The following is a 25,675-nucleotide window of genomic DNA, read 5'->3' as shown; positions in this document are numbered from 1 at the left end:
AAGATGTGACCCTAGTGGCTGTCCCCGGGTTCTGACACATTCAAACTTCCCCTTGAAGCAGCACCATGTACCCAACATGCTCACACTGGCACCTACCCGCTGTTCCTTTCCACCTTCACTCAAGTATGCACCTGCTGCTCAGTACTGCCACCTGCTGCTCAGTACTGGACCTCTTCTCTTTTCTTATAGGGTGATCATTTAATGTCATCCTGTGCCAGCATTTGTTGATGGGAGTCAAGGTAAAGCCTATAATGCGGAAATGTCCACTGGGGCTCTGGGAGTGTTATGTAACTTGCAGTTAAATTACTTTCAACTTCTAGGGTGTTTTACATTTGAGGATCTCAAAGCACTTTGCAATCATGAATGAACATGGGATTTGTCTAAACTAGAGAAACATGCCCTGATACAAGCACAGTGATGTACATAGACTCTGGTGCACCTTAGTCTGGCAAATCAGTAACTGAGTCAGGAACACAGATCAATCCCGATTCCCACTCCTCTGTGCCAACCTCTAGCCAACCCTGGTTTCCATTTAGCTACAAAAGGTTAAAAGCTATCATGTGACTCCCCTGAAATGACCAGAGTTACACCAGGGACGCATCTGGCCCAGAATAAGTTTCACAACTTCCCCGCTGAGTTGTATAGCAAGAAATAACGGAGGGCTGTCATGAATATACCCACACAGCAGCTTGCCTTTTTTTTTCTCTCTTACTTAAAAATTTGCTCTTGTATTTATGTCTATGACCAAAACTATAGAGGAAGTGGAGATAAATGTGATCGTTAATGATCCTAACATTTTGTTTGCTTAATTTTCCATGGTTAGCTCTGTTGTCAAGTGCAGGGCCTCTTAGGGTTTGTCTCCCTTACCACTGTAGATAGACTTGTGCTAGAGGGGCTTAAGCAAGCACACTAAGAATAGCAGTATGGACACTGCGGCTCGGGCTGGAGCTTGGGCTCTCCAACACACCTGACCCCCTAGGCTAGACATAAGCGTCGGTGTCTGTGGAGAGAGGAAATAGTGCCTTGATTTAGCACAATATTACGACACGGTAGTGGGCTTCCACTCCTAGAGAAAAAGGAGAACTAGTTACGCTAACCCGCTCCCCAGAGAGCAACACTGGTATAGGAGGTGGAGAGAGAGGAACTGTGATTCATTGAGGAATACAGAACCTAACTAACCTATTACCCCTCAGCTGATTTAGCAGAGGCTTTACACCAACCCCTTTCAAGGCAGAACCAGCAATACAGGAGGCTGTGTGGCTTAGAGCTCAGGATGCAGGAGACCTGCGTTCTAATCCTGCCCCCACTGCTGGGTAAGCGTGGCAAGTCACTGCCTCTCCGTGCCTCAGATTCCCCATCTTTAAAAGGGGCATAGATAGTGATACTTACTTCCCTTTGAGATCCACTGATGAAAAGTGCTATATAAGGCCTTGGTATTACTACTAAATATTAAGCAAAAAAAAAAAAAGTGTGTGGAGCATGTTAATATGAAAAGGGCCAAAATGATCCTGGGTCTAACTCAGTTAGGGACAATAGAGATACAACTGGGGTAAATTAGGGGCAATGAAGTGTAAAAGCTGCAGTGAAGCACACGCCAATCTGGCCATTTATTCTTTGTTCTTTCTCTCTCTAAATCTCTGTTTCAGCCTTATCCTGCACATACATTCAATTCCATTCAGGTTTCTATACCAAGTCACCAACCTTTCTCCCATTACCTGCTAGAGATGCACTATCTAAACTAAACCAAACACCTGCCCCAAATCATCCTTGCTTCCCAGCGCATCCTGTCTTCTCTATGCCTGTGAGTCCCCTGGGACAGGGAGTGTCCCATAAAGCACTGAGCACATGGCTGGCATGTAACAAAGCATACCAATAACAATAATAATGACATTATAATCTAATGACTGTGGAATTGTCTTCCTAGGGGAGTGGTGTCAGTCCTACACCCCGAGCCATATAAAATTAGATTGGACAAAACACTGGAGCACATATAGTAGGAGCTCTGGCAGGGGAGTGAACAAGAGACTGTCAGATTCCTTTACCCACTTGGAAAATATTCAAATAAGCATATTAATGCTTTCTCCCATGCTGCCCCTCAACACGTGGGAGAAGCTCCCGTACCCATCCGCACAGTAACTCATTATCGTCCTTCAGATCCCTCCTTAAAACTCTCCTTTGCCATGAAGCCTACAAATAACTTACTAACAGTCGGCCTGCTGGTGAGCTGAGACACCACCTACCAGCCTGACCAATATTGTCTCACTGTGCTCCCTTTCTGTCTGTCCCCATCTGTTGTCTCTTGTCTTATACTTAAGATTGTCAGCTCTTTGGGACATGGAGTTTCTTTTTGTTCTGTGTTTGTACAGCACCTAGCACATGGGGTCCTGGTCCATGACTAGGTATCACTGGGGGTTACAGACCCATGCTGGCCTGACAACCAAGCAGTTAATGCAGCAAGTACCAGCCAGCACTGATTAGCAGCCTCATAGCCGCTAGGAGAAAAAAAGAGCTGAGAAGCAGAGGGGAGTGGGGCCTTGAAGAGGAGCAAGCAGGCTGGAGATGTAAAGTCCTGCCAGCAAGCTGGTGAGAAGATGCCCAGAGACAACACCACAAAGAAGGGACGACTGGATCTACAGGCTGGAGAAGCCTACAGAGCCCAGGGAGGTAGGAAGGAGCTCAGGGCACAGCAGGAGGAGTTGTGGAGGATTGATTCTGCCTGTCTGGTTTAAGGACCCTGAGCTGGAACCCAGTGGAGTGGGTGGGCCGTGATTCCCTACAGACCCCTCAATAGAGACTTAAGAACTCTTATTATTATCATCATCATCATCCAACATCACACCTAGGAGCCCTACTGGGAGCTGGTTTGTCAATGCATCTGTGCCCCCTTTGGTCAGACAGAACGTTGCACAGAGTCAGCTCAGGCTGGCAGGGGCAGCCAGTCAGCTCCTCCTGGCTGAGTTTCTATAGTACTCCTGTTCTGGGCTATAGAGGGTGTTAGTTTCAGTCCCGCTGGGGTGTGCGGGTTTTCCCCTGTACTTGGTGGGGTCAGCTGATCCTGCTCCTCTGCGAGCCTGGAAACTCCTCTGGATCTTTCCCAAACCCCAGACTGAGATTTTCAAAGCTCAGTAAGATTTTTCGATATCCAGCTTAACTTTCCCGTTCCAACTAAAATTAACGGGAATTGGGCATCCACATCCTTTAAGTAGCTTTGACTATCTCAGCCTAAATCGATAGGTAAAATTCACTCAGTGCAGAGAATTCAGTCCACACTATATACCCCTTAAATCCTATACTAAGAGCTTACGTGGGACCTGATGCTTTGCTCTTCGGCCATTCTACACTGGGGTGAATTTCATCCAGTGAATTTTATTCCATTAACATTACATGGAATACAAACTGGTGCCAAAGGCATATTATCCTAGCAGCACTTACTCATAAAATGTTGTCCATCCGTTTTCATTGGTCTTGGTGGCAAGAAGACCAGAGTTGCCATGGTACGTCATCAGACCCACTTCATGCCCTTGTGCTGTCACGCTCTTGAGAGCGCTGTTGGTGCCAATTGTCACCCAGTAGACCTGGCCATCTGGCACCACCAGCCAGAGTGGCATCCCAGTGGAATCTCTCCGGACATTGACTAAGTTACCATTGTTATCAGTGATCAAGGTTATGTCTCCATCTCCGGTGTAGGTAAAATTGTAAAGGTAATCTCCAGTGGGCAGGCTCTGCGTATAAAGGTGTTTACCGCTGGTGTCAAACAAGTAGAGTTCCTGGTCTATAGGAGAGGACAACTCATATAAGTTCTGTGTGTTGAGGTATGGCTTGTTTTTCCGAATAAAGCGGATTCGGATGTTTCCAAGGTCAGCAACATACAACTCCCCATCTGCGCACACTGCTAGGGAGGAAGGGGCATTGAGCTTGGCATCCTTTGCATAGCCATCATCCCCAGAGAAGCAGTCACAGTTGGCATCATTTTTGCAGTCACAGCTGCTTGGTGCACCAGCAACAAGGGAGATTTCCCCATTGGTGGTGACCTGCCTGATGCGGTTGATCTTCTTCTCGTCGGTCTCAGCGATATACAGGACCCCGTTATGGGAGACGGCCAAAGCCGTGGCAGATTCCAAAGTTGCATGTATTGCCACTTTGCTGAGGAGGAAGTGATCAATGCCTGGGACCTGGCAGTGCATAGGCCTCCCGGCCACAATGCGCACTTGGTGATTTTCAGAGATCTGCAACACAACGTTATTATCGAGGACATACAGGGAATTATCCATCGGGTTGACTGCCAGATCTGTGGGCCACTCTAGACGAACCTAATAATGGAACAACACAAAGAAACTGTTAAAATGTCTATTTTTTCTATTTGCTTCCCAAAATCAGCCTTATCACCGGCTTCGGGCAGCCCCCATGCCTCCAGACCCCGTTCTTTGGGCAGCCCGGTTCTTAAACAGAGCCGAAGAGTCGGGGAGGAGCAGAGCCGCCGCGGCTGGAGGCTCTGCTCCTCTTCGGCTCTGTTTAAGAGCCGGGCTGCCTGAGCGCTACCGGCTTCGGGCAGCCCACATGCCTCCAGACCCTGCGCCGCCGGAGCCCAGGAGGGGAAGTGCCCGGCTGGGGGCGCAGGGTCCGGGGGCACGGGGGCTGCCCAAAGCCGGTAGCGCTCGGGCAGCTCGGCTCTGTTTAAGAGCTGGGCTGCCCGAGCACTACCGGCTTCGGGCAGCCCCCGTGCCTCCAGACCCTGCGCCGCCGAAGCCCAGGAGGGGAAGTGCCCGGCTGGGGGCGCAGGGTCCGGAGGCATAGGGGCTGCCCAAAGCCCGAGCGCTACCGGCTTCACGGTTTGCCGGGCAGCCTCCAGACCCTGCGCCCCCGGCTGGGCGCTTCCCCTCCCGGGCTCCAGCTGCGCTGGGGAAGCGCCGGCCGGGGGCGTAGGGTCTGGGGGCTGCCCGGCAAACCGTGAAGCCGGTAGCGCTGGGGCAGCCCTTTCCCCGTGGCTGGGAGTGGGAGGGAGGAGGGGGCGGGGCTAGGAGGTGGGGAAATGGGCGGGGCCAGGGCCCGTGGAGGGTCCTCTTTTTTTATTTATTAGATATGGTAACCCTATCAATAATGCATGTCTCCATACATTCCCATATAGTCTTTAGAGCATTGCTCCACTGCAGCCTTGAGTTAGCGTCAAGAGCAGAGTTTACTCAGAACTGACAAGGGAATTTTCAGTTCCTTAAAACCCATTTCTTGTCAATGTTGGCAGCTAAATATTTCATGCCCTCTGGTCTCGCAGTGCCTCAGGGGCCTGACTGCTGAGACTTTTCTAGTCACTCTAAATGATGAAAAGATAGTTCCCCAAGCTGAGTTTTTTTAAAACTTGTCTGTTGTGTCTGTCTGTCTCAGAACTATCTGAGAACAGCTCCTTTCACTTTAAAGAATGGGGAGACGGGGGATGCAGATGGCATATTTTGAACCCATCTCAGAACTGTTTAAAGAGGACATTATTATATAAAAGCTATAAGCGAGCTGAAAATATATTTTTAAAAAGCCTGGTCCACAATAAACTTCCTCTGATTGGCACTAAGATCCTGTTAAAGAAAGGACTATGCTTGTGAGATGGGGGCCATTATGCTGCAAGATGGCCTTTAACCATCAAAATTTACCTCTATATGAGGCATGAGAGCTTTTAAACTTGTCATTTTAGCTTTTCATGAATTGCGGACAGTGGGAACCTGCTACAAAGAAGCAAGAGTAATCTTTTCAAATTAGGGGGGAAAACATGAAGAATAGATTCCATATGGGAGCATGAAAATTATGTAGGTAGTTACAAAAGGGAAACCCCATTGATATCCATTGTGGCTGAATAACAGTACTTAGCCCACCAGCTAGGATTTGTATTTTTGCAGAACGGGGTGACATTCCTCCGGCCATCCAATAATAAATGGCAAAAAAGGTTTTAAATGACTGTACCTCCAAACTGGCATTATTTGATGGGATGGGCAGCACCCCAGAAAATTGAGTCCTGGCCAGTAACAGGTTTGCCTACTGTCCCAGCCACAAATAAAGAAATAATCAAACACAGAACTTTTGGGGTTTTTTGCCTTTAACCAGCAGGACTTAAAAGCCCAGGATGACGGTAGCGACAACCAATTTGCAATTTGATGCAATTCAAAATACTTGTTTTCCAGCTGATGCTAATTTTGGCACCACAGCATCCTATCACTATTTCCCAGATGTTAATTTGATTCAGTCCTAAAACTGTGCTGTGCCAAATTATCTATGACAAAAAAGCAAGCCTGCCCCTAGTCATTATAGGACGGCAAGAGTAAAACTGGCCTGGTCTTTTGATTTGATACAAGTTTTTGTACCTGAGAAATGTCCATGGCAGAGTCACAGCTGAGAGGCCTGGCAGATGTCAAGTCATTGGAGCCCAGCATGGTTGAGATAATCCCATTCTGGTCAATACGTCTGATCATGGTGCCGTCTACAAAGTAAATCAACCCAAACTTGTCCACAGTGATGCCTAGGAAGGAGAAGAGCAGGGAAATCACAAATGAAAGGTCACCAGAGGATAACAAAATACCTTGCTGAGGCAACAAATGTTTTTTAGCATTGCTCGACATATGCCCAGGAGCGCCACCAGCTTTTCTGCTGCCCTAGACGGCGGAAGGTCCCGCCACGAAATGCCGCCCCCCAAAGAGGCAGCGGAAGGTCCCAGTGCCGAAATACCGCTGCAGTCGCCGCCCCGCAAATTGTAGTGCTCTAGGCGACTGCCTAGGTCGCCTAATGGGTTGCGCCGGCCCTGCATATGCCTCTTTATAAATGATGATGTCTAAAGGCTTGTGCCAACTCCCACCGGAGTGAAAGGAGTTCAGGGCCTAAGTGAATGAGGACGTTGGGAGAAATTTATTTAATGGAATAAAAGTTAATTATACTTGATTTGGCCAACTAATGGGCCAATGAAACCTGGCACTACTCCACTGAAGTCAGTAGCAACTAACTGCAGCAGAGAACTAGGCCCTACAATTTTATTTAGGAATCACTGTCCATTCTTTGAACGTAGTACGGGATTTTCAATGAATTGCTGAAAGAAAAAGAGAGCTTTTCCATATATTAATCCCACAGCATTTTAACTAACCTTTCTGTGAACACATGTAGACCACTTATTTCATTGTCTCATTCCCCTTTCTCATAAGACACATTCTAAATGTCTGATTTGAACTTTTCCATCTTTAGCTTCAGACCACTGCTCCACCTTTAACCACCCTCAGGCCCCTTCTAGCATCACTTCTCAAGCACTTGCCCTGTTTACACAACCTCCCTTAATTCTCTCTTTCCCAGGCTATCTGTACTCTGCATTTCTAAAGCCCCTGTCATAAGAGGCTCTCATAGGGCTTTATACTTACAAATTAGACCTCACAGCACCCTTATGGGCTAGGCATGATCATCTTCATTTTGCAGATGGGAAAAATGAGAGATAAAGTGACTCTCACAAAGTCGCACAGTGAGTCACTGGCAAAGCCCGGAACAGAAATCAAGGACCCCATTCACCTCTCTTTCATATTGGTATAAATCAAGAGTAGAAGTTAATGGAATTCTCAATCTTAGTGTTTTAGACAGCTGCCCATCACTGTAATACCTTAGCCCCTTCAATATAAAATGAATGGCAATATTGAAAGTCCATGGTGGACTTCATGGAGTCTCTGACAGGTCTCCCTTTTCAGGTTAAAACTATGCTTGGGGAAGGGTTTTTCCATCTTTTAGAGTCTATTCATTTCGTATTTTGGGTTCGGGTTTCTTTGGATAGGAGAAGGTAACAATGATGTGAATGTCATTCTACTGCTCAAAAGGCCTTTTTTGAAGAGGAAGGTTTTGCAGCATTTCCTATAGAGAGTCAGACTCTCGGCTCCCCTGATCTCCTCTGGGAGCATGGTTAATAACCAGATCCCCTGGCTGAGAACGCTTTGTCCTCAGCTTCCACATGCTTTGTCCCAGGCTTTGTGATGTGCACTGCCCCAGAGGAGTGCAACTATACTTTGAAATTCAGTCTCTGATGTAGCTGCGGCTTGAGCCATTAATTGTTTTGAAGATTAGGACCAAAGCCTTAAACTGACATCAGAAGCTGCCTGGGCCTGACATTGGTGCATGGGCCTGATGAGCTCATGGTGACCTAAACCACGGAGAAGGCGTGCAGCCACATCCTGTATCAGCTGAAGTCTGGGCATCATCTTCACACTCAACTTCAAATACAGTGAATTACAGTAATTCAGTCTGGAGGACATGAATGCATTGATCACGGTGTCCAGGTCCTCATCTGTGCTTACGGGACAAAGATTCATAGTGAGCTGGAAGTGAGAAAGGGCATTTTTAGATACTGATGCTACCTGGTCATACAAGCTTAGTGAGGGGTAAACCAGGACGCTGAGGCTTCGAAATACTTTGATGAAGGGGGCTGTACACCTTTCATGAAAGGTGGAGACAACATCTTGGCCAGTTCTTTGAAGTGTGTCCCCTTTCCGACTAGCATCACTTTGGTCTTGCTTGGGTTCAGCTTGAGCCAGCCATTCTTGAACCAGGAGTTGGATTTCTTGGCCGCATTCTGATGTTTTAGCAGTGGCAGTGGTTGCATTGGTTTAGAATGAGACATCTAGTGGAATAATACTGGCATACTGTTGGCAGCTAAGTCCTTGGTATTTCACTAGCTCACCCACCAGTCTGGGACACATACATTACAGATACTTGTGGGAATCTGCAGGTGAGGACCTTTGGAGAGAAGGAGCAGATACCTAACACCACCCTCAGAGTTTCTGCGGCAGAAGAATGATTGAAACTACTGTAGTGCTGGGCCATCTACTCCTGCGATGTCACGTAGATGGGTTGGCAGTAGCTTGTGCCCCACTGTGTCAAAGGCTGCAGAGAGGTCCAGTAATATGAGCATAGAGATCTTGCCTTTCCCATGGACTTAAGGAGGTTGTCTTTTAATGCCACTAGAACAGTTTCTGTGCAGTACCGTGGTCTGAACCCTGATTGTGAGCCAACCAGGAGGTCACATGCCATTAGAGCTTGGTGGTTATTATTTTCTCAGTTATATTGCCCAGGAATGGGTGGTTGGACTTGGGATGGTACTGCGCTTTTCAAAGGGTTTAGTAGGTATGCATCTCTGAAGAAGGGCATCAACTATTTCCATTAGTAGTGGGCTTAGTTCTTCACTGGTTTTTATCAGCCAAGAGGGGCCGGGACTCATTTCAAAGCTTGGGGTTTTAATATTTTTCAGAGCTTCTTGAGCTTCAGCATATGTGATGGGTACAAGCTCAATCAGGGGTGGGGGGTGGATAATACAATTTGGTCAGGGCTGGAATTTTCTTTCCTAGTTAGTTCCATATGTTTTCAGTTGAGCTTATCAGCCAAGTATGCTGACAGCTCTTCACAGTGGTCGATACTTGGGTCTAATGTCTGGGTAATGCAGTCTGGGCTGATTAGCCAGCTACAGCAAAATCAGGCCACGTGTATATTTGCTTCCAGGATTCGGTTCTAACCACCAACACAATACAACTTTATTTTGCAAAGTATCTTTCCTAAAAATTGTAACCCCAAATGCTTTAGTGAGTTAAACGTTATACTTGTCTAGTTAAATAGTAACAGGGAAAGAGAATTCAGTGGTATAGACAAAGGAAGAAAAGGGCCTGATCCTTGGTTTAGCCTGAGTCCCCTTTTCCCTGCTGGCTTAAAGCTGCCCTAAAGGAGTAGATGGGGATTCCTGATGTAGGGAAATCCTAATGCTGCTATTATGTCACCTGCTCCATCCTGCTGTCCATGCAGGCTGTGTATGAGGGCAGTGCAGGGCCTCTGGTTATTGTGGGCCAATAGAATGGTCCCTAGTGGACTGTCCAGCTGCTCTTTAGGCTGAAGGCTGGCAGGGGAGAAAGGAAGGCTGTTTAGAGCCCTCTCAGCTTCCCCTCATTGCCCAGTGAACTCACCCAGGATCAAACCCGGGAGATGGGATACAGGCATTAAATAAGTGCCATCAGTCTCTCTTCGTATGGTGTATATTCCACACTAGGTCACTTTACTTGCTCTTCTTGGAATTAAACTTTCTGATGTTCTCATAATGAGGAGCTCCACCCTCCTTTAGACCGATGCCTTTGAAACAGATAGTTTTCAGTTTGGAGAGAGAGAAGTACTGATGGTTACCGTGTAGCAGACTATAGTGGTCAGGGCTATTCTCGGGCTTAATTTACCACTTCATCTCTTAAAGGAATTTTCATTTTTCCTCTCTGGAAGGGGACCCTTTTGGGGAGTTAATTACAGGAAATTCCATCTTTTGGCCAGGCTACTTACAGGAGGCACAGCTGAGGCTAGTTCACTGTCTGAACTGAAGTTCACTAGTTCACATGCTGAACTGAAGGCCTCTGAAGTGTAAGTTGCATTGGCACAAGCCTTCTCTCGTTTACCTACAGCAACACAATTAGAATTAAAGATGGTTGACCTGCAAATCAAAAGCCCAGGTGTGCAGATACCTTAATCAGATGAGATTCCCATTGATGTTACCTGAGTAAGGACTGCAGTACAGCACCTCAGAATTTTAAGATCTGGGCTGCCAAATGTGAAATCACCCCAGCTCCTCTGGGGTGGTCAACATCCTTTAGCAAGCAGGGCTTGCAGTGCCATTGAAGTGTCATGATAATGCGTTATGCTGGTGGAACGCTGTCTCATGAGGGCATTTCGTTTGTAACGTCAGGGCCTCGTGGCTTGATGACAGGACAGCACGAAGCTGCAGGGCGAACTGATACCAGAGAGTAGGAACAGCTAAAAGTAGTTACCCTACACTTGGGCACCTATTAACAAAAAATCCCAATAAGATCATGTGAAATGAATGCGGCAGCTCATGGTGCACAGCTCAGTACATACGATGCTGAATGGAGATCCTCGTCCGATGGCAGAGAAGATGTAAAGGAATGGAATCTCCTCTAATCCTCACAACCCGAATACAAGTTAGTTAGGTTCAGAAGAAACCTATACATGGAGCTTCCTTGTCTGGCTGGATAAATGCTTGTCTTTCCTGTTATTTTTTTATTCTGCTAGAATTGATGAGCACTTAGTGAACAATTGAGGTTTTGCTCATGCATGCAGTACTACACACCGACGGAAATGATCTGTCCTCAAATTAATTACTTCATTTTGCATCTCTTTTGTGGCGCTGAATGGATGGACTTTTTCCCCCCTTCTGAAACGATCTTCATATTGTGTCAGTCTTGTCACTTGGATCTCTGTTAATTGCAGGCTTCTTGGCAATTTCACTGCCACAACATTTTCGTGACAAGACCCACTGGCGAGTGCTTAGATGGAAACAAAACACTCTGACAAGCTGGAGTTCTAATATTTTTTTTTAAAGCTTGCTTGTAGAATAAGATCAGTATTAGCAGATGATAATTAGAAAGTGATAACACTTTAATGTACAGAGTATACTGAAATTCATTAGCATCTGAAAGCTCTGCCACGCTCTGTGTCAAATGAATTGGAAGGGCCAGACCAGTGATTAACAAATACCACCGATCCTGCAACTGCCACCCGTGTTTTATCTATTGATCTGCTGTATTTCTAATATGCCTTGTTTCAACAGAGGAGCCAAGGAGGGAATGGGCCATGGAGAGTCCAGGTGAGGGTTTTGATACCTTGGGCCTGACTCTTCATCGGCTACAGCTAGCTCTGCAAGATTGTCACATTCATCTTCTTGAGTATTTTCTGGCAAGTGGGAGAGATCCCCCTGCTGAAGCTGTCCATGCAAGCAAAGACCTCTGCTTCCCTGGTAGCTGCATACAAGCTGGAAAGGGGACCTTGCTTCTCTGCTGCAAACCAAAGTTCCTGCTCCCATGCCTAGATTAATATTTTGGGTCAAGACGTGGCTTCAGACTTAGAAAGAGTAGAGCCTTGCAGAGCTAGCTGCAGACTGAATCTTCCAAAAGCTTCCCTGGCCAGCAGCTGCCCGAACTGCTGGATACATTCAGCCAGCTCGGCCCACAGAATTGTTTTCTACTCTCCTCTGCCCATCCACGCGCATTGGCACTCTGCTCTCCAGAGAAATAGAGAAGGTAGGGGCAAGTCTAAGGACTGCTGGTTACAGGTCTAAGAAGTCGCTTGCTTGCTCCAGTTGTATTTCATAATACTTCAAAATGAAAGAGCGTTCACTGGCACTCTAGAATGATTGGTAGTGAGCTAGTAAATGAAGTTGACATTATTTTGTCAACATTAGTTTTCAGTGTTAATAATTTATTGAGATGAATGGGGAGCAAGTCACATTAGTCAGAGCTATTTACTCAGGTGACTCTACAAATCCATGGGTGGGAGTAGAGCTGGATGAAAGTCGGGACAAAACGTATATGAAAATTCACGTGGCATGTTTTGGCAGTTTGTTTCTGGTGATTGCCATTCTCACCCTCGATGTGGTTTTATTTTTCAAAATTTCCGAAGGCCAAACAGGTTCTACATTGAAGCACAAGAAATATCAGAGATGCCTTAAAGAATATATTCACACCGATTTCACTTTTGAGGTGGAGGAGCAGCCTCCCAAGAGTTCAAATCACTAAGAGGATAGATCATGAAGCTTGGAGTCCAGAGCTCTTGAGTTCTGCTCCCCTCAGTGGCCCCCGTAATACTTTGCACAATTTCATAACAACATACTACAAATATTATTTAGGTAAGCCTCACAACACCCCTAGGAGGAAGGAAAGTATGATTTCCCCCACCTTCTAGAGGGGGAAATGTAGGAATCATAACTAGCCCACACATAACAAAGATTCACAACTGGAGCCGACACAAAAGGTCGCTAAATCAGTTCTCGTTTCTGGGATGCCATAACAATAATGTCATCTGTATGTCAAGAAAAATAATTTCCCAACCCGTCTAGCCAGGACAGACACAGCCCTGCTGTCTCCACCTCCACTGCTCCACTGTGAAAGCGACACATGAAAGGCCCCATGTATTTGTCAGGAGGTTCCCCCACTCCAGAGATTCCAGCCAGGTGCACAGGCTTGGAGATGGGAGTGCTGATGGAAAACGGGGTCCTATAACCTCTCCCTGTGACTGAGAGAGAAACCTGCTACACACTGACGCTAAATGTGCAGATGTAGCTGGGCAGGAGGCCCAAGTGTGAGTTTTTTGTTTTTAAAGCCAACACCTCGTAAATAATTCCCTAGGTTCCTAACCAACAGGCAACAAGACAGGCAACCAGAGCAGCAGAAGGGGCTCCTTGCGCATATAACTCATCTAGAACAGCAGCATCAGTCAGTCTCTGCAGAGGATCTTCCCTCACTTTTACACATGCAGCCGTCCATCATATAGTATGAATGAAGGTATTTCCTCTAAAAAAAATAAAACTGCAGGGCTGACTTCCCTTCGGCTGCAACCCAGCCACTGCATTTGAATACAATCCATCGTTAAAGTGAGAACAAGTTTTTGCAACACAAGCCTGTCAACGCTGAGCAAAACCAAATGAGTGTAAAGGCCACCATCCCAGTGAGATAACACATGCATGGGAAGCATATGTCCTACTTGGAAAGGTATCTGGGCTTTTTGGTTGAAATGTTTGAATAAAGATGTGAAAGCCAACAGTACCCTCTCTCCTACATATATCACAGCCTCACTGCAATCTAGTCTTAAGACTGGATTTATCGAGGAACAGTGGCTGGCTCAGGAGGTTGGTAATTGCATGCACAGCTCGTCAATTTTAGATTGCCAGTCTGAGGACTTGGCTACATAAAGAGTTGCACTGGTTTGACTAAATGTGTGATTTTAAACCAAATTAGTTCAACCAGTGTAAAAGTCTATGTAAACTCTCTTATTTTGGTTTAAGTGGGCTTATTTCAGTTTAGGTTAAATTGACCAGAACAGGTTTAAACTACATTGAAATAAGACACTTTTGTATCAAAATTAGTGTCCACATAGCCTTTTGCATGGGCTTAACTATAATGCTTAAAATCATATTTGTAGTTAAACCGGTGTAACTTTCTCATGTAGACAAGCCCTGTATCACAAGGGATCAAACTGCAGTGTGTAACCCTGGCTTCAACTTACCTCTGAGAGATACCTGAGGGGTTTGTCTCTATTTTATATACAGCAACACTTGCAGAGCCTTTTATGCCAATAAAGTCTCAATGAACTGAACTGAATTTAACTGAATGTAGTCCAGATGGGTAGTGATCAAAAATTGTAATTCTCTCATGGTGTTTTGGGGGGCTAAGTGGTATATGAAATGGATTGGTCCTCTCAGTACAGTTCACACTGGACACAAGTCCATAAAATCACCCCCCTCCAAATAGGCACCATTCTTAGCAGTCTCAATACAAGGCTAAGGACTGGAAGGGCCTGCGGTTGAACAATCCATTCATCCCTAGCGGTGATCCCTCCAGCTCAGGACTAAGGCCTGGTCTACACTGGGGGGGAGGGGGGAGGGATATTGACCTAAGATACGCAACTTCAGCTACAAGAATAGTGTAGCTGAAGTCGACGTATCTTACGTCGACTTACCTCGCGTCCTCACGGGGTGGGGTTGACTGCTGCCCAGTCGACTCTGATTCCGCATCTCGCCGCAGTGGAGTACGAGAGTCGACGACAGAGGAATCAGGGATCGATTTATCACATGTACACTAGACATGATAAATCGATCCCCGATAGTGTAGACGTACCCTGAGGCATGTTAGCGGGTTGCCTTGGGGAAGCGTGTATACCTGTTCTGTGGTATTCCAGAACTGTTGGTTTGGCACCTTTTTCAAAGCCCGCTTTAAAATGCTTGTAGAAAGAGGCTGCGTCTTACCCCTGGGGTTAGTGAGTGTTGCTTCGGTGCCTTTGCCCCCATCTCCGCAGCGGGTTTCATCAAAGGGAAGGCACTGATCCCCAGTCCCTGCCACCACCTCTGAATTCTTGACAACATCCTTCACGATGGAGGTCGACTTGATCTTATAGATGCGTCGGCTGTTAGTGTCAGAGAGGTAGATGGAGCCAGTGATTGGGTCTGATGTTAGGTAATACTTGTGAGCTGGGCTGTGGCTGAAAAACAAATATACAGGAGTGTTATCTTCATTGGTAGATTTCAGTATTTGTTTCCCTAAGCACACCGGGCAGCATTAATAGTTTGGAGGAATAAAATGTTGAAGGAGAAGCGCTGCAGCTCTGCATCCAGTGGATTTAGCTCATTATTGCATACACTCCAATAGTACTAACGCTGGGTACATCACAAGCTAATTAAAGAGAAGCAATGTGGTCCAATATATAGGGAACTGGAGTGGGAGTCATTGCAGTTTGATCTTGGGTAAGTCACTTCGCTTCTCTATGACTCAGTTTCTCCGTCTGTTAAATGGTTGTAATGAAAAAAAAATAACTTCTTTTGTAAAGTGCTTTGAGATCTAGGGATAAAAGGCACTATCTAAAAGCTAAGTATTATTATTCATGTAGTGTTTGATTCTGCTGTCATTGAATTTAATGGCAAAATTCTCATTTACTTAACGGAGTCATGAGGGTCCTATTCTATGCCTGTGAAAGTAAATGGGAGTTTTGCCATTGAATTCAATGGGAGCATCGATCAAACTCTTAAAATCACTCTCAAAGAGGTTGAATGATTTGCCCAAAGTAACACTGCAGGCCAGCAGCAGAGAAGGGACCCCGATTCCAGTCTACTCTAACCACTAGACGTCGCTGCCTCCAGAAAAACTAGAAAGCAGGTTGAGAAAACACTGTGGGCAGACTGCAAAATGATATATTGTTTTATATAAATGCTACTGAGACCAAAGTCAGAAATGGATCAAGCAGCAGAGTCTAAATAGAGACTGTATAATAGAATTAGATGGAAACAGCGGTAGACTTGAATTTAGACATTTATTTAAGCCAAGGTCTTTGGAGGAAACTATATACAGTATAATATTCTCTCTCTATTATTCAACTTAAGTGTTTGCCATCGCTAGCTATTGATTCACACTCTCTTCTGAGCCTGGGAATCAACAATGTTAAACCTATGGCATGAACCCAGCTCTACTTCCCTCTCGGAGTTGAAAGTTAACTGTCAGGACATGTTGAAAACTTCTCCTCCCACATACTCCACTTCCTCTAAATTCATCGGATTCCCACTAAATTTGTGGCAAATGTACAGGGGGTGGATTTTGCACTCAATGAGCATTAAGCCATCCTAGTGATCAGTTATTCTATGAGCTGCCAGTTGGGGATGTCGGTGTGGCAATGCTGATTCCTCGCCCCTTTATCAGGAATTGCTCTCGCCCTTTCTTTTCAAAATACTGCATGAGTCTCAATGTTAAAAGCCATGCATTGGTCCTTCATTCAAATTACTTACTGCTTTGGAAAAAAAAGCCTTTTTGATTTATCCTAGAAGATCCCTTGTGATTTATCCTATTAAAGTCTGAACAGATTTCATCTCCACAAATGACACTGATTCGTGCTAAATAAAATGCTCTGACCTTCAAGACAGCTCCACCTGGCAGTTCAGTCTCCATCTGTATTCCTTTCCAATGACAGCAGGCTGGTAGGGTATTATTTCATTTACCTACATGTCACTCACATTAAGCAAGTGGCTTCCACCCTGGTGAAAAAAGGTGCCCTATGGGAATCCACCATCCATTTTGATCAGGCCCTTGTGTTTTCAGCTAACTGCCTTTACAAGGCTCAGCTGAATGTCAGTCAGCATTTGAGCTGTTCATAATCTCTACTATGTGAAAAAAGGTGGACAGAGGAGGACATTAATAAGAATACTTTGCCATTTTGCAGTGTCATTTGCCTGGGAACCAGGAGTCCTGACTCTCAGTCCCCGCAAAATATTACTAATGTCATTTATTATTGGACTTCGTAGCCTTGCTCTGGTGGTTTGTATCCTCGTTTGTCTTAGCTGTACCTTTCTCACAAAGAGAGAGCCCCAAATAGTCCCTAATCTTAACCCCCACATAGAATGAAAGCAAAATCGACACCAAAGTCAATGCCAGTCCATTTTAACAACTGATCAGACAACCAAATAGAACAGCTCCAATTAGCAGGAAAAAAAAATCAAAATGCCACCTCTTGCTCAAATTTCATCAGTCACTTTAACAGCTGCCCCTTCTATGTAATATTGGTAAAAGCTACTGGTAACCCAAGGTTAGAGTTACTAATCTAAGTTCTCATTTTAGATTCCTGGAATGAGTGAATGTTAATTCACAGATTCTAAGGACAAATCGGACTGGCTGCTGCTAGTGTTAATCCTCTGTAAATGCGTTATCACAGTAGCACGGTTATAATTACTAATAAAGTGAACCTCAGAAAGGTAGGAGGTAAAGATTTATTTTAAATAAACCACTCATCAGACGGTAATCACTTTGGGTGACTTGCAGCCTGGTCTGGATTTCAACCAGTGATCCAGCAGTGAAAGGCTCCTCAGTCAACTAATCACCCTTCTAAAGCCAGCTTTGTTGTTACTATTGCAAATGGCTTTATACCAAATGCTGTCATTTCAGCTGCACTGCACTGGACCAACAATAGGGATCAAAAAGCATCTAGTTAATTCCTATTGGTTCAAGTCTTAGTCCATCTCTCAGTCTTATGGCTTGACCCCTTTGCACTCTCAAAACAACAGAAAGCAGCAGGCAGAGCCACAATAACTGATGGAGTGAGCTATGCTGCTAGACAAAATCAGAAGCTGTGCCTATCCTTTGATCTGATTACACTTGGGAGGGAGATCGCCTGTGGCAAGCAGGTCTCTGTTAGCAGCAGCAGGTCAGATGATTATGGTTACAGTCACACCAGGTAACCGTCACCCTTGTGCAAAGGGCCAGCAAGTGGTATTTAGAGTGAATAGGCTTTGTGGTCGATACCTGCAGAGAGGTGGATTTGACCCACCAGGACTAGGGGCTGCAGTCAATGCTGGCATAGACGTATGGTAGTACAGGTGCCATTCAGTGGATGAGATGTTGCAGAGAGTAGCACACCTTTCGTAGCTGTCCAGGTGGAAGTTAAAAATCCTATGGCATGTTTCACAAAAGCAGAGGATAACTCCACTATCCTGGACAATGCTCCCCATGTAAATTACACTACAGTATAGTATCAGTTGGCCCATCATGCATAACTGAACTCCCAGGTGCTGATCCAAAGGCCACTGATATTATTGGAAAGGCTCTCGTTGACTTTGATGGGCCTTTAAGTTGCAAGCTTCTCAGGGCAGGAATCACATCTTTATTCCTTATGTAAAGTGACATGCGCCTCCAGGAGATCATGTACCAATGTTAAGTAGGATTTTGCCCCAATGGCCTTGGCCCAAATTTCCCACCTCAACTGTTGTGCTGAGACCTATTTAGATGCATCATTCTACTCCAGAACCAGCTGTGCATCATTTTCCAGTGTGGTTGTGGATGTATTCAGCTGTAAAAGCACTCTGAGATCCTTCAGGAAGAAAGGCGTTGAATAAACCACGTTATTACTATGAAAGTTCAAAACTATTTCCCTCCGTCAGTGAGAAGATGAGAGCAGTGAGACCGTGAAATTCCAGTTACTGGTCTTTTCTATTTATTTAATGTCCCAATCAATAGGCAAACCCAAGCAGCAAATTGGACTGAACTGAATAACAACTGAAATAAGTCTGCCTGGGGCAACACAGATCAGTTCTTTCCCTCTTTCCATCCTCTCTCATCTCTGAGATATACAATGTAGCAAAACAGACAAGGGGTTCTGTAATCATCTGAAGCCTAAATCAATTGTAGCCTCCTGATATTTATCCACCACACTGATGCTGCCACCACTGGAGATGGGCTGACAGCAAGGAGCATGAGTTGATTTTCCTTTCAGATATCTCCCTGCACATCTTCTTATTTTCAGGAGGAACCACGGGAGCCTGCTTTGGCAGTTTACTCCTCTGGGGCTATAATCTGCAGCAGCCACAAAGAATTGTAGCTAGGCTTCGGGAGATTCAATTTGGCAAACTTTGTGGCACAGCACTATGATGCCATCTCAGTATGTCATGTGGACACTGAGGGTCAGATCCTGAACTAAAGTCATTGGACCTGTGCCTGTTTACACCAGCTGAAGACCTGGGTCCCAAAACACAGCCAGGGAGGTCTGGTTTCCTTATTCAGCATATGCTAAAGTGATAGGTTAACACTGTGCATAACACAGGCCATAGAACTTCCCCAAAATAATTCCTAGAGCAGATCCTTTAGGAAAAAAACAGCCAATCTTGATTTAAAAACTGTCAGTGATGGAGAATCCACCATGACCCTTGGTAAATTGTTCCAATGGTTAATTACTCTCACCTTTAAAAATGTATGTCTTATTTCCAGTCTGAATTTGTCTAGCTTCAACTTCCAGCCATTGGATCTTTTTATACCTTTCTCTGCTAAATTAAAAGGCCCGTTATTAAATATTTGTTCCCCATGTAGATATTTATAGGCTGTAATCAAGTCACCCTTTAATCTTCTCTTTGTTAAACTAAAAAGATTGAGCTCTTTGAGTCTCTCTCTATAGGGAATATTTTCTAATCCTTTAATCATTCTGGTGGCTCCTCTCTGAACCCTCTCCAATTTATCAACATCCTTCTTGAATTATGGGCATCGCAACTAGACAGTATTAGAGCAGCAGTAACACCAGTGCCAAATACAGAGGTAAAATAATCTCTCTGACCTTACTCGAGATTCCCCTGTTCATGCACCCAAGGACGGCATTAGCTCTCTTGGCCATAGCATCACACTGGCAGCTCATGTTCAGCTGATTATCCACCACAACCCCCAAATCTTTTTCGGAGTTAATGCTTCTAAGGATAGAGTCCCCCATCATGTAAGTATGACCTACTTGCTTTATCCATAGATGGACACATTTACATTTAGATGTATTAAAACCCATTTGTTTGTGCACAGTTTACCAGGCGATCATAGAATCATAGAATATCAGGGTTGGAAGGGACCTCAGGAGTTCATCTAGTCCAACCCCCTGCTCAAAGCAGGACCAACACCAACTAAATCATCCCAGCCAGGGCTTTGTCAAGCCTGACCTTAAAAATCTCTAAGGAAGGAGATTCCATCACCTCCCTTGGTAGCCCATTCCAGTGCTTCACCACCCTCCTAGTGAAAAAGTTTTTCCTAATATCCAACCTAAATCTCCCCCACTGCAACTAGAGACCATTACTCCTTGTTCTGTCATCTGCTACCACTGAGAACAGTCTAGATCCATCCTCTTTGGGACCCCCTTTCAGGTAGCTGAAAGCAGTTATCAAATCCCCCCTCATTCTTCTCTTCTGCAGACTAAATAATCCCAGTTCCCTCAGCCTCTTCTCATCAGTCATGTGGTCCAGACTCCTACCCCTAATAATTTTTGTTTCCCTCCACTGGACTCTTTCCAATTTTTCCACATCATTCTTGTAGTGCGGGGCCCAAAACTGGACACAGTACTCCAGATGAGGCCTCACCAATGCCGAATAGAGGGGAATGATCATGTCCCTCGATCTGCTGGCAATGCCCCTACTTATACAGCCCAAAATGCCATTAGCCTTCTTGGCAGCAAGGGCACACCATTGACTCATATCCAGCTTCTTGTCCATCATAACCCCTAGGTCCTTTTCTGCAAACTGCTGCCTAGCCACTCAGTCCCTAGTCTGTAGCAGTGCATGGGATTCTTCCATCCTAAGTGCAGGACTGTTCCTGATCACTTTCCTCTCCTCTAAGTGCTTCAGAATTGATTCCTTGAGGACCTGCTCCATGATTTTTCCCGGGACTGAGGTGAGGCTGACTGGCCTGTTGCTCCCCAGATCCTCCTTCTTCCCTTTTAGAAAGATGGGCACTACATTAGCCTTTTTCCAGTCATCCGGGACCTCCCCCGATGGCCAAGAGTTTTCAAAGATAATGGCCAATGGCTCTGGAATCACATCTGCCAACTCCTTTAGCACCCTCAGATGCAGCGCATCCGGCCCCATGGACTTGTGCTCATCCAGCTTTTCTAAATAGTCCCGAACCACTTCTTTCTCCACAGAGGGCTGGTCACCTCCTCCCCATGCTGTGCTGCCCAGTGCAGTAGTTTGGGAGCTGACCTTATTCGTGAAGACAGAGGCAAAAAAAGCATTGAGTACATTAGCTTTTTCCACATCCTCTGTTACTAGGTTGCCTCCCTCATTCAGTAAGGGGCCCACACTTTCCTTGACTTTCTTCTTGTTGCTAACATATCTGAAGAAACCCTTCTTGTTACTCTTAACATCTCTTGCTAGCTGCAACTCCAAGTGTGATTTGGCCTTCCTGATTTCACTCCTGCATGCCTGAGCAATATTTTTATACTTCTCCCTGGTCATTTGTCCAATTTTCCACTTCTTGTAAGCTTCTTTTCTGTGTTTAAGATCAGCAGGGATTTCACTGTTAAGCCAAGCTGGTCGCCTGCCTATTTACTATTCTTTCTGCACATCGGGATGGTTTATTCCTGCAACCTCAATCCATATCACTGTGAATTGGTGACCTATCCTCGTCATTATTTACCACTCACCCAATTTTTATTATTTGCAAATTTGATCAGTGATGATTTTATATTTTCTTTCAGGGCATTGATACATTTTTTAAATAGCATAGGGCCAGGAACCAATCCCTGCGGGACCTAACTGGAAACCCACCCACTTAGATGATGATTCTCCATTTACAATCACATTTTGAGACCCATCTGTTAGCCAGTTTTTAATCAAATTAATGTGTGCTGTTTTAATTTTATGCCATTCTAGTTTTTTAATCAAAATGTTGTGTGGGACCAACTCAAATGCCTTACAGATGTCTAAGTATATTAAGTCAGCACTATTGACTTTATCTACCAAACTTATAATCTAATAAAAAAAAAAAGATAACAAATTAGTTTGACAGGACCTATTTTCCATAAACCCATGTTGATTTGCATTAATGACATTACCCTCCTTTAATTCTTTATTAAGTGAGTCCCATATGAGCCTTTCCATTATCTTGTCTAGGATCGAAGTCAGGCTGACAGGCCTATAATTACCTGGGTCATCCCATTTATTCTTTTAAAACACTCGCACAACATTATCTTTCTTCCAGTTTTCTGGAACTTCCCCAGTGCTCCAAGACTTATTGAAAATCAACATTAATGGTCCAGAGAGCTCCATGGCCAGTTCTTTTAAAACTCTTCGATGCAAATTATCTGGGCCTGCTAATTTAAATATGTCTAAGATCAGTAGCTTCTGTTTAACATCCTCCAGAGAGACTAGTGGAATGGAAAGAGTGTTATCACTGTAGGACGAGACTGCATCATCTGTTTTTCCCAAATACAGAACAGAAATATTTATTGAATACTTCTGCCTTTTCTGCATTATTATTGATAATTCTAACATTTCCACCTACTAATGGACCAATACCACTGAAAGGATTCTTTTTGTCCCTAATATATTTAAAAGTAATCCTTCTTATTGTCTTTAAGTCTTCAGACCATAGTTTTCTTCTTGTGTTCCTTTGCTTCTCTTATCAATTTTGTACAGTCCCTAATTTATTATTTATATTCATTACTATCAACTTCCCCTTTCTTCCATTTGTTATAAAAAAAATATTTTTTTATAGCTGCCTTCACTTTACCTCTAAACTAGGTGGTTGTTTTTTAACCAGCACTGCCTTTTTTCTCAATTGTGGGATTGTCTCTTTCAGGACCTCTAGTAAGGTGTTCTTAAATGATTCCCAGTTATCACTGAAATTTTTCTGATTAAATTCTTCCTCCCAGCTCATTTGGCTCATAATTGTTTTCAGTTTTGTGAAATTGGCGCTATTAAGTATACATATTACTGAACATTATTCTGCTTGCACGTTATAAATGTGAACAAGTCATGATCACGTGTACCTAAGCTACAATTTGTTTTTAGTTCTGTAATCAGTTCCTCTTTATCTGTTAAGACAAGGTCTAATAAAAATTCCCCCGTGTTGGTTGCATTACTTTTTGAGTTAGGAAATTGTCATCTATAATGTTTAGAAATTCAACGGATGTTTTAGTATTAGTATTAGCAGCATGAGACCTCCAGCATATGTCACTCACATTGATGTTCTCCCACTATCACCAAGTTTTTCCCTACACATTATTGAGAAGTGTGTAAGGAGGTGATCATCCTGTTTCATAGTGTAATTTGATGGTCTGCAGCAGATACCAACTAATACTCCATCTTGTGCTTTATCTGTTAGCACACTGATCCATAAGCATTCAAGATCTTTTTCTTCTAAGTTATCAGTGACGCAAACAGGTAATGCCATTTTTGACATAGAGTGCCACTTCACCTCCTTTTTTGCCCACTTGATCCTTCCTAAATAGGTTATAACCATTGATTTTAACATTCCAACAGTGTTTACCATCAAACCAGGTTTTTACCAACTAGATTGAATTTATGCTAAAAAATGAGCAATTCCAATTAATTTTGTTTATTACCTAGAATCCTAACATTGGTGTATAGACAATTCAAGAATTTCTTCTCTTTATGTCATTTGGTTCTTTGACTAATTTTGGTTTCAGCATCTCTTTTTGTGCTAACTGATTGCTCTTAAATAAATAAATAAATAAATAAATAGATAAAATAAATATCTTCCCCCCTTTGTGCCGCCCCTTTTGTGTTTAGTTTAATCCCATCCTGACTACTCTAGCCAGCCTGTCCTCAAGGAGATTGGTCCCCTTTCTCCTGCGGTGGAGGCCATCTAAAATATACAGCTCCTTCTACCCACAGAAGGTGGACCAATGTTCCACAAAACCCTACACCCTACAGCACTTACTTTGCCAGTGCGTCACGACCAGAATCATGTGTCCTTTTTCTCTCATGGGACAGGAAAAATCTTAGAGGAAATTGCTTGGATATTCTTCTTCTTCCTCACATTGTTGAGTCCCCTGACGTAATCTACTATCTGTGTGATATCCCACGACACAGTATCATTAGTCCTTGTCTGTCGACTTCAGAAGGCTATCCAATCTTAGAGCGACGTCTAGTGTCTTGGCTCCGGGAAGGCAGCACACTGTTCTGTTGTCTGTCTGTCCTTTGCAGAATGTTCTTTTGGTTCTTCTGAGTATTGAATACCCAACAAGGATCATCTTTCTTTCTAGAATGTTTGGAAGACTCTTTGCCAGCAAGCTTGATTTTCTTATCGGTAGGGCCAAACTGCCATCCACATATGTGTCCTGTACACCTCTCCATTCCCTTGGATCTGCTGGATCTTGAGAGGTATCTTCGAAAGTTTTCATGTTGAGGACCTGATATCGATTTGAAACTTCTAGTTGTGTGGAATTCCTCTCGTTACTCTTCTCTCTGGTGGCCACAGTCTGCTCATTCTCATCTGTCTCTAGCCATGTAGAATTCCACAGTGACCTCTTGCCTCTGATGGTTATGAACCACCAGGCCTCCTCTCTGACTTCACTGAATACCCCAATTACTTTGGGTTTGTTCGTCCTAAATATTCTCTCATGATACATCCTCCCTTTCCTTTGGTTCTTTAGCTTTTCTTATTATTTGGACAGGATAGTGCCAACAACATATCAGGCACTTTACAGATAGATTAAAAGACATGGCCTTTGCCCCCAAAGAGCTTGTGCTCTAGACAGACCACATACAAATGCAAGGGGGGGGGGGGGGGGAAGGACAGGCAAGAAAAAGCAAGGTGAATATGTAGAGCAGTGTGGCACTCAGACTTATTGCTTCCATATTATGGACATTTATATTGTGAACACTTCCCTCTGCAAGGACTAGGTCTTGTCAGAAGAGATGTGTTTAAGGAGGACCTTTAGGAAAACCCCTCCTGCTTCAGAATATAAGCCAACTTCTAACTATTGGGGTCAGGAAGGAAACCTTCTCTGGGGGACAGGTTATTCCTTAACTACCTACTGTGGGGTTTCTTACACTTTCCCTTGAAACATTCAGTGCTGTCCACTGTCAGTGACAGGATACTGGATTAGATGGACCATGGATCGGATTCAGTCTGGAAATTTCCGTGTTCCTAGGAGGAACAGGCAGAGGTGTTGCCAAGCAGGTCAGGTGAGGGCTCTGGGCACAAGGACGACACTTTCTTCTCTGTCTCTCATATTTCATCTGTCTCCTTTAACATTTGAAACAATCTCCATAGCACTCACCCTATGCTAGTTCCTGACTCGCCCTTTCTCCTGTGCCCGCATGATTGCCCTCCTTCCCACTCTTTCCCAGGATCTCCTACTGTGGCACTGGCCACTGCTGATGGCAGACATTTGCTGTCAACTTTAAAGTGCTGAACCCCCCTGGAGGAGGAGTTCAGTGTTGCTGGTTTCAGTAGCACTGAGCAGATCCCAGTGGGATGAATTCTACTGCCGCTTGTGTGAGGTCTAGGCCATTTGTACTGGGTGACACTTGATGTGTGATTAGGTGAAGGAAATTATCTGCTGCAGGAAACAGAATTTACACTTGGCCCTGTAGCTCTTTCAAGTTGTGCTAAACAGAAAATAAAACCTCACAACAATGCCATGCATTTGGAATACAGCATAAGCTGGAAACTTGCAGACGATCCCTTAAGGGCCTGCTCCAAAGTGCTCTCCTACCCACTGTGGATCAGACACAAAGAGGGCTGCAGAACGGACACTAAGGGTACATCTACACTACCCGTGGGATCGATTTATCCCATGTAATGTAGACGTGATAAATCGATCCCCAATTGCTCTCCTGTTGACTGCTGAACTCCAGCTCGGCGAGAGGTGGAAGCAAAGTCGACGG

At 44.6% G+C, this 25,675-nt stretch overlaps 1 protein-coding gene across 3 annotated transcripts in view; it reads right to left on the bottom strand.

Moving 5' to 3' along the window:
• The window catches only part of TENM4 (teneurin transmembrane protein 4), a 752,323-nt gene that overhangs the window by 38,140 nt on the left and 688,508 nt on the right, over nt 1-25,675 (bottom strand). For all 3 annotated transcript variants that reach the window (XM_054015769.1, XM_054015770.1, XM_054015771.1), the window contains 3 exons: nt 14,786-15,018; nt 6,345-6,499; nt 3,433-4,310 (listed from right to left, as the gene is read on the bottom strand). In XM_054015769.1, the coding sequence (XP_053871744.1) occupies nt 3,433-4,310; nt 6,345-6,499; nt 14,786-15,018 (1,266 nt within the window). The remainder of the gene's footprint in view (nt 1-3,432; nt 4,311-6,344; nt 6,500-14,785; nt 15,019-25,675) is intronic.

The sequence above is a fragment of the Malaclemys terrapin genome, chromosome 1 (assembly GCF_027887155.1).
Source record: "Malaclemys terrapin pileata isolate rMalTer1 chromosome 1, rMalTer1.hap1, whole genome shotgun sequence".
Lineage (NCBI taxonomy): Eukaryota > Metazoa > Chordata > Testudines > Emydidae > Malaclemys > Malaclemys terrapin.
Note: the sequence above shows the minus strand (reverse complement) of the source record. Positions and strands in the feature narration are given on the sequence as shown.